This window comes from Erythrolamprus reginae, chromosome Z (assembly GCF_031021105.1).
Source record: "Erythrolamprus reginae isolate rEryReg1 chromosome Z, rEryReg1.hap1, whole genome shotgun sequence".
Lineage (NCBI taxonomy): Eukaryota > Metazoa > Chordata > Lepidosauria > Squamata > Dipsadidae > Erythrolamprus > Erythrolamprus reginae.
Window position 1 is genome coordinate 104,254,895 of NC_091963.1, and position 17,593 is coordinate 104,272,487.

The following is a 17,593-nucleotide window of genomic DNA, read 5'->3' on the forward strand; positions in this document are numbered from 1 at the left end:
CGTCGCCTCCGCCCCTTTGGACTCTTTGCTGGAGAGCCGGACCGGGGCAGAGGCGACGGCGAAGTCCGGTGCTGGGGCCATGCGGGGCTGCTCTCCAAGCTAAGAGGCAGCAGTCACGTCCACCCCTTCGCCCTCTACGGTGCCCAGCGCCCAGCCCCACGCTGCCTCCGCCTCCTCCTCCGCCTCCTGGTAGCGCGCCCGACCTCTTCCTGCAGGAACGGGTGGTGGGGTGGAAGTGGCTGGACTTATCTACATGCGCGCCTGCTGATTGGGAAGAGGGGAAAAAAAATCTGCGCCTCCAAAGAGGGGAGGGGGGGGAAAGAAAGAAAAAAAGAGCTCCAACTTGGCTGAAGGCAGGACGGGAGAACCGAGCGTGCTGCGGCAAGTTTGCTTGGCTTTCTAGGGCTTTTTTTTTCTCCCCCTCCACCACCCCTGTCTGAATGTCATTTGCCGCTTAGGAGTGACCCTCTCTCGGGCTTGTTTTGGATGCGGCGCAGATGAGGGGAAAAGCCCGGCTGCCCGGAAAAGCACATTTGGAAAGTCTCTGTGGAGAGCCAAAATCCCAACGAAGCTTCTTTTTTCTTCAGTAGTCCATAAGGAGGCGAAGAAGAGGTTGAACTGGTTTTGCTAATTCGCGCTTACGGCTTTTCCCCTCATCCGTGCCACATCCACAACAAGCCCGAGAGAGGGTCACTTCTAAGCGGCAAACAACATTCGGAAAGGGGTGGTGGAGCGGGAGAAAAAAAAGCCCCAGAAAGGAGTAGCCGCCTATTCGCCAAGCAAACTTGCTGCAGCACGCTCGGTTCTCCCCTCCTGCCTTCCGCCAAGTTGGAGCTCTTTTTTTTCTTTCTCCCCCCGCCCTCCTCTCTTTGGAGGCGCAGATTTTTTTTCTTTCCCCTCTTCCAAATCAGCAGGCGCACGTGTAGATAAGTCCAACCACTTCCACTCCACCACCCGTTCCTGCACGAAGAGGTTGGGCGCGCTACCAGGAGGAGGAGGTGGCAGTGGCCTGGGGCCAGGCGCTGGGCGCCGTGGTGGGCAAAGGGGTGGACTCTTTGCTGGAGAGCCGGACGGGGGCAGAGGCGACGGCGAAGTCCGGTGCTGGGGCCATGCGGGGCCGCTCATCCAGGGGGGCGTGGACCGGCAAGCCGCCGTCTGCTCTCTCTTTCTCTCTCAGCACAGCTGAGGTAACAGTGCCCGGCGGAGCTCGGAGGCTGCAGCAACGCAGCGCCGAGAAGGACCAGCTGTTGGTCCCTTGAAGCCGCTGCCGCCTCCGTTCGGGCAAATTCAGGGGGGGTTCCTGAATCTCCCGTCCATTCACCGCGGAGGATGAGGTGAGGAGGAGACGGTGCAGAGGCAAGGGGCGGGGAGAAAAGCGGGCCTGCAAGGGGCCAATTGCAGGCCCGCTTTCCTCCCCACCCCGTGCCTCTGCACCGCCTCCTTGCTCAGCAGCAGCCCGCGGTGAATGGACAGGAGATTCGGGAGCTTATTATATCTATTGATAAAATCTCGTGTGCTCCCTGCGGGCCGGATAAATCGCCTCGGCGGGCCGCATCCGGCCCGCGGGCCGTAGTTTGGGGACCGCTGGTATAGAAGCAGGCACATTTTGAAAATGCTTCCTATTTAGAAATTGTTCTTATATGTTTATTATATATAATCAATCAATCAAGTACCACTATTGCCTGCTTAGCATTGACTGTGCTTGCTTACCCTGTTTGATTAACATTCCGTGTTTCCTGAAAATAAGACACTGTCTTATATTAATTTTTGCTCCAAAAGTTGTGCTACGTCTTATTTTCGGGGGGGGCCTTATATTTCTCAAATAAGACAAATTCACAGGCAGAAAAGCTGACACCCCCAAAGAAAGTGTACCGTACGGTACACTGATTACAGTACGGTACCTGTCAGTATGGCACCCACACACACAAACGACGGCACTTATATGGTACAACAGTATACTCCCGCTATTGCAGCTTCCGGCCACCAGAGGAACTACAGTCTACGCACTGTAGTGGAGACTGTAATGGTGATGAGACAGCAGCAGGCTGTGTCTGCTGTACTGGACGGTACAAAGCGATGGAAGGGGCCAGCAGGGGACGCCACATTATTACGGTACCGCTATGAACAGCTTAGGATGGTACCGTATGTTTTTCCACCGTACCGTATAAGGGGGGCCCTTATATTAGCAAATTCTGCAAAACCTCTGACATGCCTTACTTTCAGGGTATGTCTTATTTTCAGGGAAACAGGGTAATAGGAATAATTTATTGCTCCTTATGTAGCTTCTCTGCCCTCGTAACCCTCTATAGCAATATTATTTCTCAACCTCAGCAACTTTAAGATGTGTGCACATCAGAATTCAAGTGTCGGCTGAGGAATTCTGGGAGTTGAAGTCCACACACCTTAATGTTTCTGAGATTGAGAAACACTGGACTATTTAGCATATTTGCCTGCCTTTTTCTGTTCAGGAAGGGAAGGGGGGAAGTTTTTAAAAAAAAATAAAAATATAATCTTTATTGACAATAAATAGGGAAGGGGTACATGAAGTCAAAGAAAATACAAGTGCAAATATACAGCCACTTTGAATATACGGTATTGAATCACATTACACATTTGAAATGAAGAAAAGAATTTAAGAAATGGAAAGAAAAGGGAAGAGGGAAAGAAAAGAAGAAAAGAAAAAAAGAGAAAAAAGAAGAAAGAAAATTTTATGTCTATAAATATATAGATACTGTGCTTATTGTCAACCTATCCATTGGAGGAGGGCAGATTTATGGTTATATGTGTTGGTTATGACCTATAAAGCCCTTCATGGCATTGGACCAGAATATCTCCAGGACCGCCTTCTGCCGCACGAACCCCGGTGACGAGTTAGGTTCCACAGAGTTGGCCTTCCCGGGTCCCATTGACTAAACAATGTTGTCTGGCGGGACCCAGGGGAAGAGCCTTCTCTGTGGCGGCCCCGACCCTCTGGAACCAGCTCCCTCCAGAGATTAGGATTGTCCCCACCCTCCTTGCCTTTCGTAAACTTCTTAAAATTCACCTCTGCCGTCAGGCATGGGGGAACTGAGACATCTTCCCCAGGCCTATACGTTTATGTATGGTATGTTGTGTGTATGTCTTTTAAATTATAGGTTTTTAGATTTTTAAATACAGTATTAGATTTGTACTGTACATTGTTTTTTACTATTGCTGTGAGCTGCCCCGAGTCTACAGAGAGGGGTGGCATACAAATTTAATTCTATCATTATTATTATTATTATTATTATTATTATTATTATTATTATTGATGATGATGATGATGATGATGATAGTATTTCTAAATAATTTTCAAATTAACATAAATCCCAGAATTCCCAGCTGATATCAGAGGTGGGTTCCTGCTGGTTCAGACCAGTTCTATAGAACTGGTAGTAGGAATTTCCCTCTGCTTACCAGCTGGACATGCCCCTGAATTGCTCTCTCGGCAGCGCCTTAGGCAGCACCGTCTTGGTTTTTCCTTTGCACGTGCATAAGTTGTTTTTTATCACTGCGCATGAATGCGTGCCCAGGTGGCATGTGAAGAAGCGATCTGGTAGCTAGATAAGTCAGAATCCACCCCTGGCTAATATGCTGTGTTTTCTGGGCATTATGGGAGTGACAATTATGAAACGCAGAGAAGGCTGGTTTGAGATTATTGCATTATTGGAGTCCACAATCAGAATATCCAAACACATTTTTGCATATTGCATTGGCTTTTTCCTTGATACAGAGAAAAAGTGTAGTATTTTGTTTCAAACAAATACTCCAAGTGGGTTACAGAGGGAGGCCTTAGAAGCCCAACTAATACAATTGTCAAGGTTCCAAATAACATCCAAATTTAAATCAGAATCCAAGTCAAGGTATTTCTCAAAATTCCAATTTATTTTTGGAGCCATCCTTGCACCTACATTGGGGAACCCGAATCTGAGCTTCCCACCCAGTTGAAAGTTCAAATGCCTAGCACACACACACCCTCAAACTTGTCACATTGCCCACTCAGGTTGTACCAGTGTGGCAACTCCTCCTTCCGCTTCTGTCCAGGTGGTGGACATATGATGGCCTTGAACTTCTTGAAATAATGCTTTGTGGCTACATCTGCTCCGTCATGAAAATCTCCCCCCTCCAAGTTCCCATAAACTTCTGCACCGGCTTGACAACAATAACTGCCTAGTTTCCTAGGTTACAGTTGAAATTATTTCATACAGCCCTAATAGTTGTATCGAATTCTCAATTTTTCCTGAAAAATGAATACCGTGGTACCTTTACCTAAGAACGCCTCTACTTAAGAACTTTTCTAGATAAGAACCGGGTGTTCAAGATTTTTTTTGCCTCTTCTTAAGAACCATTTTCTACTTAAGACCCCAAGCCCAGAAAAATTTCCCAGGAAATTTTAGAGTGGCATGAAGGCCCGGCCAGTTTCCTGCCATTCCCCCTGGGTTTCTCTCTCTGGTGCAGTGTATGGGAGGCAGCCTCGCGCTGGGTGTATTGGAGACGTGTGCTCCTCCTCGCTGCCTCAGTGTCCCTCTTTATTTTTTTAAGCCTTAAAGTTTTGGATTTTTTTGATTCCCCTCACCTCACCTTCTTCCTTCGGCAGCGACTGTCCTCCTCCTCTTCTTCCTCCTCCTCCCACCCAAATTCCGAACTTTTATTTCTTTCCTAATGGGTTTGCATGCACTATGGGAAAAATTGCTTCTACTTACAAACTTTTCTACTTAAGAACCTGGTCACGGAACGAATTAAGATAATAATAATAATAATAATAATAATAATAATAATAATAATAATAATAATAATAAATTATTGTCATTGTCAAAACAACGAATTGTCATTGGCAACAAAAGTCGTGTGACACCCAGAGACCAGTCCCACCATACATAAAAATCAGAATAGGTAAATTTAAAAATAGAATAAAAAATAGAATAAAAAAATAGAATAAAATGTCCCACCCACCACAAATTCCCCACCCCAAACCACTCAACCATCTACGTGACAAACCGAGTAATATTGTCCAACAGTTCACTGATGGTGACCCTTTAGTTCGTTGTTAAGTGCGAGTATAGCTCTGGGATAAAAACTATTCAGGAAACGTGTGGTCCGAGTTCTAGTTGTTCTGTATCTTCTGCCAGAAGTAGAGGTACCACTGTAAATCCCTGTCTGCATTTGTGTGAGAGTTTTCCGTTCTTGCTTTCAAGCCTTAACCAAATCAGATGATCCCTTGCAACACCCAATAAGGGGTGTTTTCTTGCAACTGGGATGGTACCTCAAAGGGTAATTTGATGGACAGGGAGAGGAGAGGGTTGATTCCTGAGGTCAAGCAGTTTTAGGCAGGTGGGCTATTACTGAAGTGACACACTTCTATTTAAAGGGCTTTGTTTCCTGCTGCTACCTATGGATCACACTCTCCAAGGGCACGCTGTACTGAATACATTTCCCTTCGTTTAGCACCTTTGTCAAAGAGAATTCTGTAACTGTCTCCCCCTCGCAGCACACATATACACGTACCTTCCTATCCTGGTTACAGGGAGCTGCCAGTCTCCTAGGAAACCAGCTTTCTCCTCAGCAGGAAGGAGCTGCAAGATGGGAGAGGTGGAATATAGAGAAGACATTTTTTCTTTTTTTCCCCACCCCCAGGCCCGCTGTCCACATATTTGCTTTTTCCTAACTATTCCAGAGCAAAGGTTCGAAATTTGCACTGGTGACCTGGACATTATGGACTTCAGACTCTCGTGAAATCTAGCTGCATGGTGCTTTTTTTAATCAGCAGAAAGACTAGAGGTTGCACTTACTCCAGCGTGGTGTAGGGTTGGTGCCAGGGGTTATGCAAAATGTAAATGAAAGTGACTGAAAGGCCATGGACTCTTAAGGTGAGCAATCATCAGTGTTGGAAATTTGTTTTCTTAAAAACAAAGGAAAGTATAGAAACTCTATACTCTCCTTCAAGGGTGCAGTGCAGACTGGTACATGAGCACCAGTAGTGGCTGGCTGGTGATGTAATTTTGGCATGACAACTCTGGTGCTATCTGTCCCAGTCCATGCGCACCCCCATAATTTTTGCACAATTTTGGGCAATTTTTTTTGGGTTTGGCTTCTCCTCGTCTTTTGCTCCGAAGAAAAGCCCTCCCGTCTGCCCCCAGATTAATACTGACCATTATTTTTTCTTCCAAAGCACAACTGAGAAGCTCCACAGCTGTGTTTTCGGCTGCAATGTCCTTCTGAGCATGCATGGAAATAAAATCGTGCACTGGGACATGCGTGTGCAAGCAGAGTGGGACATGTGCGCAAAACATCGCGATGCGCACCGGTAGCAAACAGTAACTGGAGAACCCAACCTGATAGAGTTGTAATACAGGTCTACGCCCCGCCTCCCATAAAGCACCAAGAATGTATTTCTGGTTCAGATTTGTTAGAGTTTTGCAGCATGACTAGTATTATGAGTTAAACTCAAGAGCAAAACACATCACACAGAGCTTTAGATAATTAACAGTGGTTTATGTTGTGGCCCGTTCATGTCCTGCGCAATTAGCAATGGATTCAGAGGACTCAGAGACAGGAGAAGCATGATACAAGCGACCTGTGTTCCTAGCACCTGAGATTGACAGAAAAGAAGACATGGTGTCAGAGGCTGAAGAGCAACCAGGGCCTTCTGCACCTCCTGAGTGGCTCAGGAGAAGAGGAGGAGCCGCTTCTTGATGCTAGGGTTCGCATGGCCTATAGGAAGCAAGAGTGGTTACTCAGGAAGAGGCTTCCTCATGAGTAACACTAGTGGCTGCTGTGCCACGCCTGCAGGTTATTTAGAGAGTAGTCACATGACGCTTCAGTGCAGAGGACAACACTGTTTCGTCCCAGAATCTTGTTGCAGCTCTTGTCTCCGGCTTGTGTTTTAAAAGAACCACATTCTTGTCTATTTTATTTTATTTTATTTTATTTTATTATTTTATTTTATTTTATTTTTTTAATTTTATTTTTTTATTATTATTTTTTTATTATTATTTTATTTATTTTATTTTATTTTATTTATTTATTTTTTATTTATTTTATTTATTTTATTTATTTTATTTATTTTATTTTATTATTATTTTATTATTATTTTATTTATTTTATTTTATTTATTTTACTTTACTTTACTTTACTTTACTTTACTTTACTTTACTTTACTTTACTTTACTTTACTTTACTTTACTTTACTTTACTTTATTTTATTTTATTTTATTTTATTTTATTTTATTTTATTTTATGCCATCCTTCTCCTTAGACTCAGGGCAGCTTACAACATGTTAGCAATAGCACTTTTTAACCAGAGCCAGCCTATTGCCCCCACAATCCGGGTCCTCATTTTACCCACCTCGGAAGGATGGGAGGCTGAGTCAACCTTGAGCCGGTGATGAGATTTGACCCGCTGACCTGCAGATCTAGCAATCAGCTTTAGTGGCCTGCAGTACTGCACTCTACGCACTGCACCCCTTCGGCTCAATGTCAATGCTGAATCATTCCTATTGCATCAACTTACATCTGGTCAGCTCTTAAATCACAATTCCTTAACACTATTTCTTTATTTTCTGTTACAGAATCCCAGGGTCCAGCTTCCAAGGGAAGACTGCTAAGACAGTGTACTGGTAAGATAAACCATCATTTCTTCATGCCAGAAGTCATGACATACTGGTGTGCTTTTTCGATTGCATGATTAAACTAATCAGCAGTAACATTGAATAGTGACAAGTTTATCCCATGTTTATCTTGAAGTTATAGAGATGAAGTATTTACAAGTAGGGCTGCTTTTTCTCATTCTTCTGTAATAAACTATATATAGTCCAACTTGAATGCCGTCCAGAAATGTGGATTTCCTTAACCAGGATAATTCCAGAAAAAAATCAGGAGCTAATTCTGGGTGAAATAGTTACCAAGAGAATTAATAATTTCATCAGACAATAGGGATATATTCTGTGTGAATATTTAGGAAATTATTCCAGCGGGTAAAAAAGAATATTCTGCTGCCATTTGCGGATAAATTCAAGACTATTCTGGAAATCTGTTCGGAGTTAAAAATAAATGCATGGGATAGAAAAGGTGGATAGAGAAAAATTCTTTTCTCTATCACACAATACTAGGACGAGGGGGCACTCCCTAAAGCTCATAGGTAAGAAAGTGAGGACAAATCAAGGGAAATATTTCTTCACCCAGAGGGTCGTTGGTTTATGGAATTCACTTCCAGAAGAGGTCATGATAGCCGTCAGCCTTGATAGCTTCAAGGCAGGATTAAACAGATTCATGGATGCCAAGTGTATCGGTGGTTATTGAAACGGATGTCCATGTGCCACCTCTATGTTGATTGGGGCAGGCAGGATTCCCTTGAGTACCATTTGTTGGGGGTCAAGGGAAAGAGAGGGTTTTGCCTTCTCTTTCTGCTCAAGATCCCCATGTACAATTGGTGGGCCACTCTGTGACACAGAAGGCTGGACTCGATGGGCTTTGGCCTGATTCAGCATGGATCTTCTTATGTTCTTATATTCTTAAAAGGATTGTACAGTATTGTACAGTGGATTCATTTGCAGTGTGAAATGATTGCTCTAGAAAAGACTGCAGCCAAACATAAGGGAACAAGGAAAGAAATTGCTGAGAAAATTGCTGCTTTATTTTCTGAGGGATAATTTATTTCTCCTTCCTTCCTTCCTTCCTTCCTTCCTTCCTTCCTTCCTTCCTTCCTTCCTTCTTTCCTTCCTTCCTAATTATTGTCATAACTCCCCACAAAGTCTTGGAAAATAAGCCCAAGGAATCTGAGCATCCAGTCTGCCCATCTCGCTCCAAATCCCAGAAACGGAAAGGTAAATGTGGGTGTTACAATATAGAGTTAAGAGGGATTTATTGATGGAGGACGTAGTCAAAGGTATGAGTTTGGTCGTGGTCTTTCTCATTCTCTTTCTTTTTCTTTTTCTCTCTCTCTTCCATAGCCAAAGAGTTTTCACATGTCTTTGAAAATAATAAAAACTTACAGAAAATTAGCAGTCTCCTTTACAAGCAATCTGTTCCAATGCTTTTAATTACTGTCCATTTGCCTTCACAGTTGATGTACTGGGGAATCCTGGGATTTGAAGTTATACATTGTATTATTCCAAAAGTTTGGTTTTGTTTATTTGATGGTTAAAATAGTGTGATATGTGAACCTAGTAGTAAAAGCTTATAATATGGAGTGGCTGCCAGACCTCAAATTCAGTAGCTGCTATGTAGCAACTACTATCCAGATTCACCTATCCAGATTCCTAAGAAGTCAGTAAGGGGCGAGTACAAGTGCACTAGAGTGCCTTCCGTCCCCTGTCCTATTGCTCTCCTACATCTCCTATACCTTTCTTCTATTCCTATATCTCTTCTTCTATTCTTTCATTGATATGTTCTATTACTATACCTTCTTTTCTATTCTTTCTTAGATATATTTTACTATGAGTATCTCCTCTATAACCTTCATCATGTATTTTACTATGTGTGTGTATACCCTCATTGTGTATTGGACAAAATAAATAAATAAATAAAAATAAATAGCAAGATAGGCAATTCTGCAGAGCAGAAGAGTTTTCTCACCCAAAGCTTCCTATCCCCATGAATCAAATATTTTAATTGTTTAGTAAAACAATCTAAAAGCTCCCTAGGGACATTCCACCAGAATTCTTAACTAGAGTGGCAACTGGCCATGCAGGTTGGGAATTCTGGGAGTTATGGCAAAATACTGTACTTCTAAAAGAAGCATCATGTGGGCAGAGACTGATAAAGTCCTTCAATAGGTTGCTTGCTTTTTGCTTTTCTTTCTCAGGAATATGTTTCAACAGTGAGTTGCTCCCAGTTCACACGGGTTCATAGAACCAGTAGCACCAGTGGTGGGAGGCTCCACCCACCCACCCGGACGCTTCTGCTCATATGCTGAAGTGTTGCACATGCACCCAATTTCAAATGCAAACTGGTAGTAAAATCATTTACAACCCACCACTGACGTGTTTTTATCCATTACAGTATTGGTTTTTCAAAAGGTCTTCTGTTCATTTGCAAAAATTGGTGATGTGCCCATACGAAAATATGTTGGATTCTTCTAGCGCTGCAGGTACCTTTTGGGAGAAATCACACTTGAACACATATTTCTGGGTATCATTCATCCTAGTTTCTTTCCCAAACCCCCAAATCTTTAACCTTAGATTGTCTTCAGTTGACCTCTCCCCTTTTCTAAGACATTTGTAAGCACATCATTGTGCCTACCATCCCTGTCCTACTGTCTTAATTTCTTCTTTTATCATTACTTACTACTTATGTTATGCTTATACAAACTACAATCCTATCCTTGTTCAGATAGATAAATAGGTAGGTAGGTAGATGGGTGGATGGATGGATGGATGGATGGCTTTATTTATTTATTTGTTTGTTTGTTTATTTATTTATTTATTTGGTCCAATACACAATGAGGGTTTTAGTGTGTGTGTGTGTGTGTGTGTATATATATATATATATATATATATGTTAAATGTTTATAGCTGGAATTTAAAATTAAGGGAGACCAGGATAGATCTATTTCGGCCTTATTAGGCCTCATCAGCTGGCCACACCCATTCTTTTACTGGGATTCGATCTGGGAAGCTTCTGCATTGTAAAGCAGAGAGCTAGCAATTAGAGCTAGCAATTAGACCCATCCGACCCATCCGATATATTTGTTTTCGTAGATTTTCATGGGTACAGGTATGACGGTCTTGGTATATTCGGGTTTCTTCCCGTGTAGGATTTGGAAATTTCTGGTGACGTTTCGACGAGGTCCCACTCGTCATCTTCAGGCTGGTGTTTCTGTCCTTGTTCTCAGGTCTTGCAGTGTTCGCCTGAGAACAAGGACAGAAACACCAGCCTGAAGATGACGAGTGGGACCTCGTCGAAACGTCGCCAGAAATTTCCAAATTTTTGCTGAATTTTTCAAATTAAGGGAGACTAGGATAGCACTATTTCTGCCTTGTTCTGGCCTCATCAGCTAGCCATACCCTTACTGGGATTTGATCCGCAGCTTCTGCCTTGTAAGGTAGAGAATTAACCTCTAGGCCACCAGATCTGATCCCTTCAGCTTTGTACCAGGGAGGGGCTATATGTTCTTTCTGTTGGATCACCCTGGTATATTGAAGGAACGTCACAGCTCCTTTTCTGCCTCTAGGCCCAACCCAGGGCTATTTCAAGGTAGTTAATTTATTCATAGCCAACAAACTATGTTCTGTATGTATCACATGTTTTTGCTGAATTTTTAAAATTAAGGGAGACTAGGATAGCACTATTTCGGCCTTGTTCTGGCCTCATCAGCTAGCCATACCCTTACTGGGATTTGATATATATACACATAGTAAAATACATGATGAAAGTTATAGAGGAGATACTCATAGTAAAATATATCTAAGAAAGAATAGAAAGGAAGATATAGGAATAGAACATATCAGTGAAAGAATAGAAGAAGAAATATAGGAATTGAACTAAGATCTGGAATATGAAGAATATTGCAACACTGTAAAACAGCAGATAGTAAAAGGGCAGAAAATTATGGCTGAAAATAATAAAAATCAGAATCAACCCTGAGAAGATATAATTTATCAGGCCATAATTGTCTCTATTGATGATAAGTTCTATGAACACATAGGGAAGAATTAAAGGCAAGCCCAAAGAAGACAACCTTAAATATGAGGACAGGTCAGCCAGTCATAGTTTAAATATTTGAATATTTATGGATCAAATCAGGACAAATATAAGTTGGCCCCTGTGTTGGTTCAACTCTTCTAATGAGGGAGTTCAATTGGAAAATCCTGTGGAAAAGTATTTTATGTGAGGATGCAAAACTAATGAGCAAAAATCCATATGATAATTGCCACATTTATCTATATATAAAAGTCATTCCTTGGAGATCAGTGAAATTGGCTAATTGGCTCCATTCAAACGCAAAATTGTTTGGGTTATAACCAGAATACCCATCATCTCCTTTCCTGTCTTTGTCTATTCTATGTCGATGTCTTCTATCTCTTAAAAAAACGATTCATAAACCATGTATTCTTTAATGGCAGGTCAAAATTGAATATTTAGTCTTATTCCCAAATAATAAAGTCTGATGTCTGTGCAAGTTTTGATTGTGCCAGAGGATGGTTGCAATATCAGAATGTGTACCATATCTCCATTGGAGAGCTGGTTAAGTAAGCTGGCAAGTAATGAATAGGAAAGATCATGTATAGCCGTGATGACAAATCTATGGCATGCGTGCCACCTGACCAGTAATGGGCAGCCAAATTTTTTACTACCACGCTGTGGGTGTGGCTTATTTTGTGGGTGTGGCTTAATGGTCATATGACTGGGTAGGAGTGGCTTGCTGGCCATTTGACCAGGTGGGAGTGGCTTGAACAATCTTACCAGTGTCATTCTCTGGGGTGACAATTTGCTTCGTGTTTCCCGCACTCTCCTTCCTGGGTCACCCCCCCTCCTCAAGCTTGGTAGCTAGGCGAACGGGTGCTGCCAGAAGCATAAATGCTGCCAGCGCTGCTTCCACCCACGCCTTCTGCTTGCACCTCAGGTGAGAGGTGGCCACGTGAGGCTCGGGAGGAGCCAGGCAGAAGAGAGGAAAGCTCGTCTGAGGTCGGGAAGGAGGAAAGAGGGGAAAAGCAAGGAGCACAGATGCAGCAGCAGCAGCAGGGGGAAAAAGGAGAGTTGAACCAAGACCAGTAATCCAGGAAGTGACAGCCGCCGATCAGCTGGAGCTGCACACACATCTTCATTTCCACCTGCGTTCCAGCCCATCCTGCCTGCTGCCCATGACACACGGAACCATATCGATGGACATGCGAGCTCAGATCCAGTGTACATGCACGCACCTGCCAACTGATTTTTAGGCCTTTTGGGCCAACTGGGAATATCCCATTTTCAGCCTTCGGGGGTGGAAAAGGCCCATTTTTTGCTCTCCCCAAGCTTCAGAGCCTTTCTTGGGGGCCTGGGGAGGTCAAAAATGGCCTTCCCTGCCCACTCTGGAGATCATCCAGAGGCCAGAAATGACTCATTTCCCAACTGGGCAAACGGGCTATCTCCGCGAGATGGATAAGGCCGTTTTCACCCTCCCCAGGTTCCTAAAAAGGTTTGAAGCCTGGGGAGAGCAAAAAACAGACATGCCATATGTGCACACTTGCAGCCCCCTATGTGGAATTATGGGTGTGGGTGTGCCCCCCTCCCTTTGCCACGTGAACCAAAAAGGTTTGACATCACTAATATATGCTATGAGATCTACTCAAGAAAGAAGAAAGGGTGTCATTCCTTTCTGCTCAGACTCAGCAGCCAGGGCCATTAACTGGAGGCTCAGTTAGTGAAGTCCATGAATACCCCATGTTCAAAGATCCAGAAAATACCTGAAAAGCAGAAGCATCTTGTAGAAATGAGTTTGATGTTTTTAATATTAGATTTGTTTCATTGTAATATTGTTTTATTATTGTTGTCAGCCGCCCCGAGTCTTCGGAGATGGGCGGCATACAAATCTAATAAATTATTATTATTATTATTATTATTATTATTATTATTATTATTATTATTAATAATAATAATAATAATAATAATAAACAGAATGGGATAAAACTACTGTCAATCAATTGCCTACTAAATGTGACCTATAGATTAACTCTTACTTAATTACTTAAAATTAGGTAAAAGTTTTTAAAATGTTCAATAAATTAAATTACATTACATTACATTCTGTTTCTCTTAACATGTGTGGGTGCCGTCTGTTTGTAAAAGAAAGCAACCTTTGTCTTTTGTGTAGTTCTTCCTAACTTCCTGTGATACAAACTGGAACTCAAGACAAAAGAATCTACTTAAAGAAATACTTATGAGTATGAGATGAAAAACTGGTCTTTCATTTTTCTTAGGGTAGATGAGGAAATAAAGAAGTATGTTTGTCACACGGAAAATATGGATAGATTGCTAAGCAGACTTTAAGCAGGTCTCCATATGAATTCAGGATTTTTTCTTCCTGGTGTACTGTGGCAAAGTGTGGTTTAGTCTTAGATTTCTTCTTTGTCAGATCCACAACTGCAGAAGTTGTTGAAAATAAAAACTGGGAATTATCCCTCCCACATTTGGAGCTGATAGAAATTTTCTTGCTTTTTCAAAAAAGCTGCCACATCTTTTATTTTCCTCTTACAAATTGAAGGAAAGCTGGAATAACATGATGACTACGACAGCATAAGAGTTGATGTGGATAGACTGGAATAATATACAGGATTATTTAGATATTATGTTGACTGCTAACCAGTAGCAGACCTAGACGTTACACAACCATTATTAACCTTATTTAGTACTTTTCAGATATTCTAAGTTGGATATCCTAAATTGTCCTAATAAGGGAGGGAAAACCTTGTTGTGTAGTGCCTCCTAATGGTCAGTAGCTAATACAATCTCTACAGCGACAAACTTGTAAGTGTGAGTGCAATGTAGAAAAAGAAAGCGGAGACGTAACTGCATAATTTCTATAAATGTATTGATGATTTCAGGGCTTTATCAAATGCAGGCATTAACATCTCTCAAAATCGTGGAAACTGCCTTGTGCGGGATGTAATATTCTCAGGGAGAAAGTTGAAAGGATATGCTGATGGTTCAAAATCCAGGGGGGGGGAAATAACATAAAAGGAGCTAACTAATCTGGTTGTCTTTATCAGGTCACTGGATGATAAAAGGAAGGTTGGTCTGAAAATGATGGTTTGGTGATAATCATGCAGGATTACTGATAATCAGGCAGATCTCAGCAGGGCAATAAAAGATCTTCACAGCTAAGGAGTCATCGGCATAGTGAGAGATGACTTGAGAGACTCTCTTAGTAGACAATACTAAGTTTAAGATAGAACCTAAGACAATAAGCTTAAGATAGAACTTCTGATGCCCTAGGACCATGATGGCGAACCTATGGCATGGGTGCCACAGGTGGCACGCAGAGCCCTATCTGCGGGCACATGAGGTCTTGTCCTGTGTCAGCTTCAGCACATACGTTCACACTGGCCAGCTGATTTTCAGCCTTCTGGAGGGTAGCAGGAGGCCACTTTACCTTTTTTAGGCTTCAGGAGAGCCCCCTGAAGCCTGGAAAAGGCAGAAAACGTGACAACAGGCCTATTGAAAGTTCAGAAACCAACTTCCAGTAGGCCCATTGGGCCCATTTTTCACCATCCATAGGCTCCAGAGGCTTCAATGAGTCTGTGTGAATGCGCGGGGGGAAGCGCGGGAGGCGGTTGTGTAAGCATGCATGGGGGGGAAGGCATTGTATTGGGGTGTGGGCACATGCATGCATGCAATTGTGGGCCTGCACACCCTTTTGGCACCCAACCAAAAAAGGTTAGCTATCACTGCCCTAGGACAGTGATGGTGAACCTATGGCACGGGTGTCACAGGTGGCACGCGGAGCCATATCTGTCGGCACGCAAGCTGTTGCCCTAGTTCAGCTCCAGCATGCATTTGCGCACTGGCCAGCTGATTTTCGGCTTGCAAAGAGGCTATGGGAAGGCATACAAATCTAATTATTATTATTATTAATAATAATGTTGATGATGATGATGATGATGATGATGATGATGGTGATAATGAACAAAGCATTGCATGGCCAGTTCTTGGAGAAGATTGAAGGCAAAGTGGATAAAGAAAAGACCTGGTCATGGCTTACAAGTGGAACACTCAAAAAGGAGACAGAAGGACTAATACTGGCGGCACAAGAACAGCCCATAAGAACCAATGCTGTCAAAGCCAGAATTGAAAAATCAACAGACGATCCAAACTGCAGACTCTGTAAAGAAACGGATGAAACAATCGATCACATACTCAGCTGCTGCAAAAACATCGCACAGACTGACTACAAGCATAGACATGATGCTGATGATCCACTGGAACTTGTGCCGAAACTACCATTTCCCAGTGGCAAAGAACTGGTGGGATCATAAGCCCGAAAAAGTGGTCGAAAATGAGCAAGCAAAACTACTGTGGGACTTCAGACTGACCGAATTCTGAAGTATAACACACCAGACATTGTGATCGTGGAGAAAAAGAAAGTATGGATCATCGACATCGCAATCCCAGGGGACAGCAGAATTGAGGAGAAGCAGCTAGAGAATTTAGTAAAATACGAAGATCTAAAAATCTGCAACGACTCTGGCATAAGCCAGTGAAAGTGGTCCCAGTGGTACTTGGCACGCTGGGCGCAGTGCCAAAGGATCTCAGCGGACATTTGAAAACCATCGGAATTGACAAAATCTCCATCTATCAGTTGCAAAAGGCCGCTTTACTGGGATCGGCAAACATAATTTGCTGCTACATCACGCAGTCTTAGGTGCTTGGGAAGCGCCCGACTGGTGATGAAATACAAAATCCAGCATAGTGATCTCGTTTGCTGTGTTGTATTGACATAATAATAATAATAATAATAATAATAATAATAATAATAATAATAATAATAATAATATTTTCAGCTTCCAGAGGGCTTCTGGGGGGATGGGGGAGAGCATTTTTGCCCTCCCCAGGCTCCAGCAAAGCCTCTGGAGCCTGCGGAGGGTGAAAAACGGGCCTACCCAGCCCCCAGAAGTTGGGAAATTGGCTGTTCCTGGCCTCCAGAGCGGCAGGGGAGGCAATTTTCACCCTCCCCAGGCATTGAATTATGGGTGTGGGCACTTGCGCAGGTGCAAAAGTGTCTGTGCACACACTTTTGTCACTCGAGGGAAAAAAGGTTCGCCATCACTGCCCTAGGATCCAATACTGGAGTTAATGGTGATGACAATATAAAATATTGTATATGAAATATACAGCGAATATTGTTCTTTGAGAAGAATCCAAACACTTATGCTAACATGGTTATCTAAAGGAAATGGGGAAAACGACATCCAGAAATGTATTTTGTAAGTACTGTATGTACTTCTCGTTAAAATAAGACTGAAGAAGGAAAATATGTGGGCTCCAAGCAAGTACAGTATGTGATTGCAGAGATCAGAAAGAATTTCTCCATACTGTGGCTCAACTCCCCTCAAATAAACATTTAATTCCTACAGTTATGAAAGCATCCTCTGACAAACATTAGCCAGAATACCAGTAGGGCTAAATGAATAGGATCTTTGGAGGGCAAACAAGACTTGTCATAACAGCTTCTATGAGCAGCCCATCTCTGCAAACATCTCAGGGTAGGACTTATATGTTGATCTGCTAAGGCTGCTGGGCTTGAGAAGCTAAATTTAACAAATGCATTTTCAGCCACAAAAAAACCATAAAGTTTTACCCCTAAAGTACAAAGGGATTTTTTTTTTGCCTACTGAAAACGGGATTTTAGAATAACTCTAATAATTATTTAGAGTAATTATGACTGTAGAACAATACGCATACCACTGGTTTCACATATTGTACTACACATGATTTACCATGTATTACATGTAAGCCTATCCACAAATAAGACAACTTTCAATTTTTTAAATTAAAATAACATGAAAAATGTATTACCTACAGATCAGCCAAACTTTCAAAATGTTGATATGTTTTAATGTTCACAATGGAGTTACGTGCCATTTGTCCATATTTTGTG

General features: G+C 42.5%; 1 protein-coding gene across 3 annotated transcripts in view; it reads left to right on the top strand.

The window, feature by feature from the left end:
• The window catches only part of PPP1R1B (protein phosphatase 1 regulatory inhibitor subunit 1B), a 103,395-nt gene that overhangs the window by 71,672 nt on the left and 14,130 nt on the right, over window positions 1-17,593 (top strand). For 2 of the 3 annotated variants that reach the window (XM_070728991.1, XM_070728993.1), the window contains exon 6: window positions 7,587-7,634. In XM_070728991.1, coding sequence (XP_070585092.1) covers window positions 7,587-7,634 — 48 coding nt within the window. Of the gene's footprint in view, window positions 1-7,586; window positions 7,635-8,768; window positions 9,422-17,593 lie in introns of those variants that run through there. The other variant, XM_070728992.1, reaches the window with a different exon arrangement.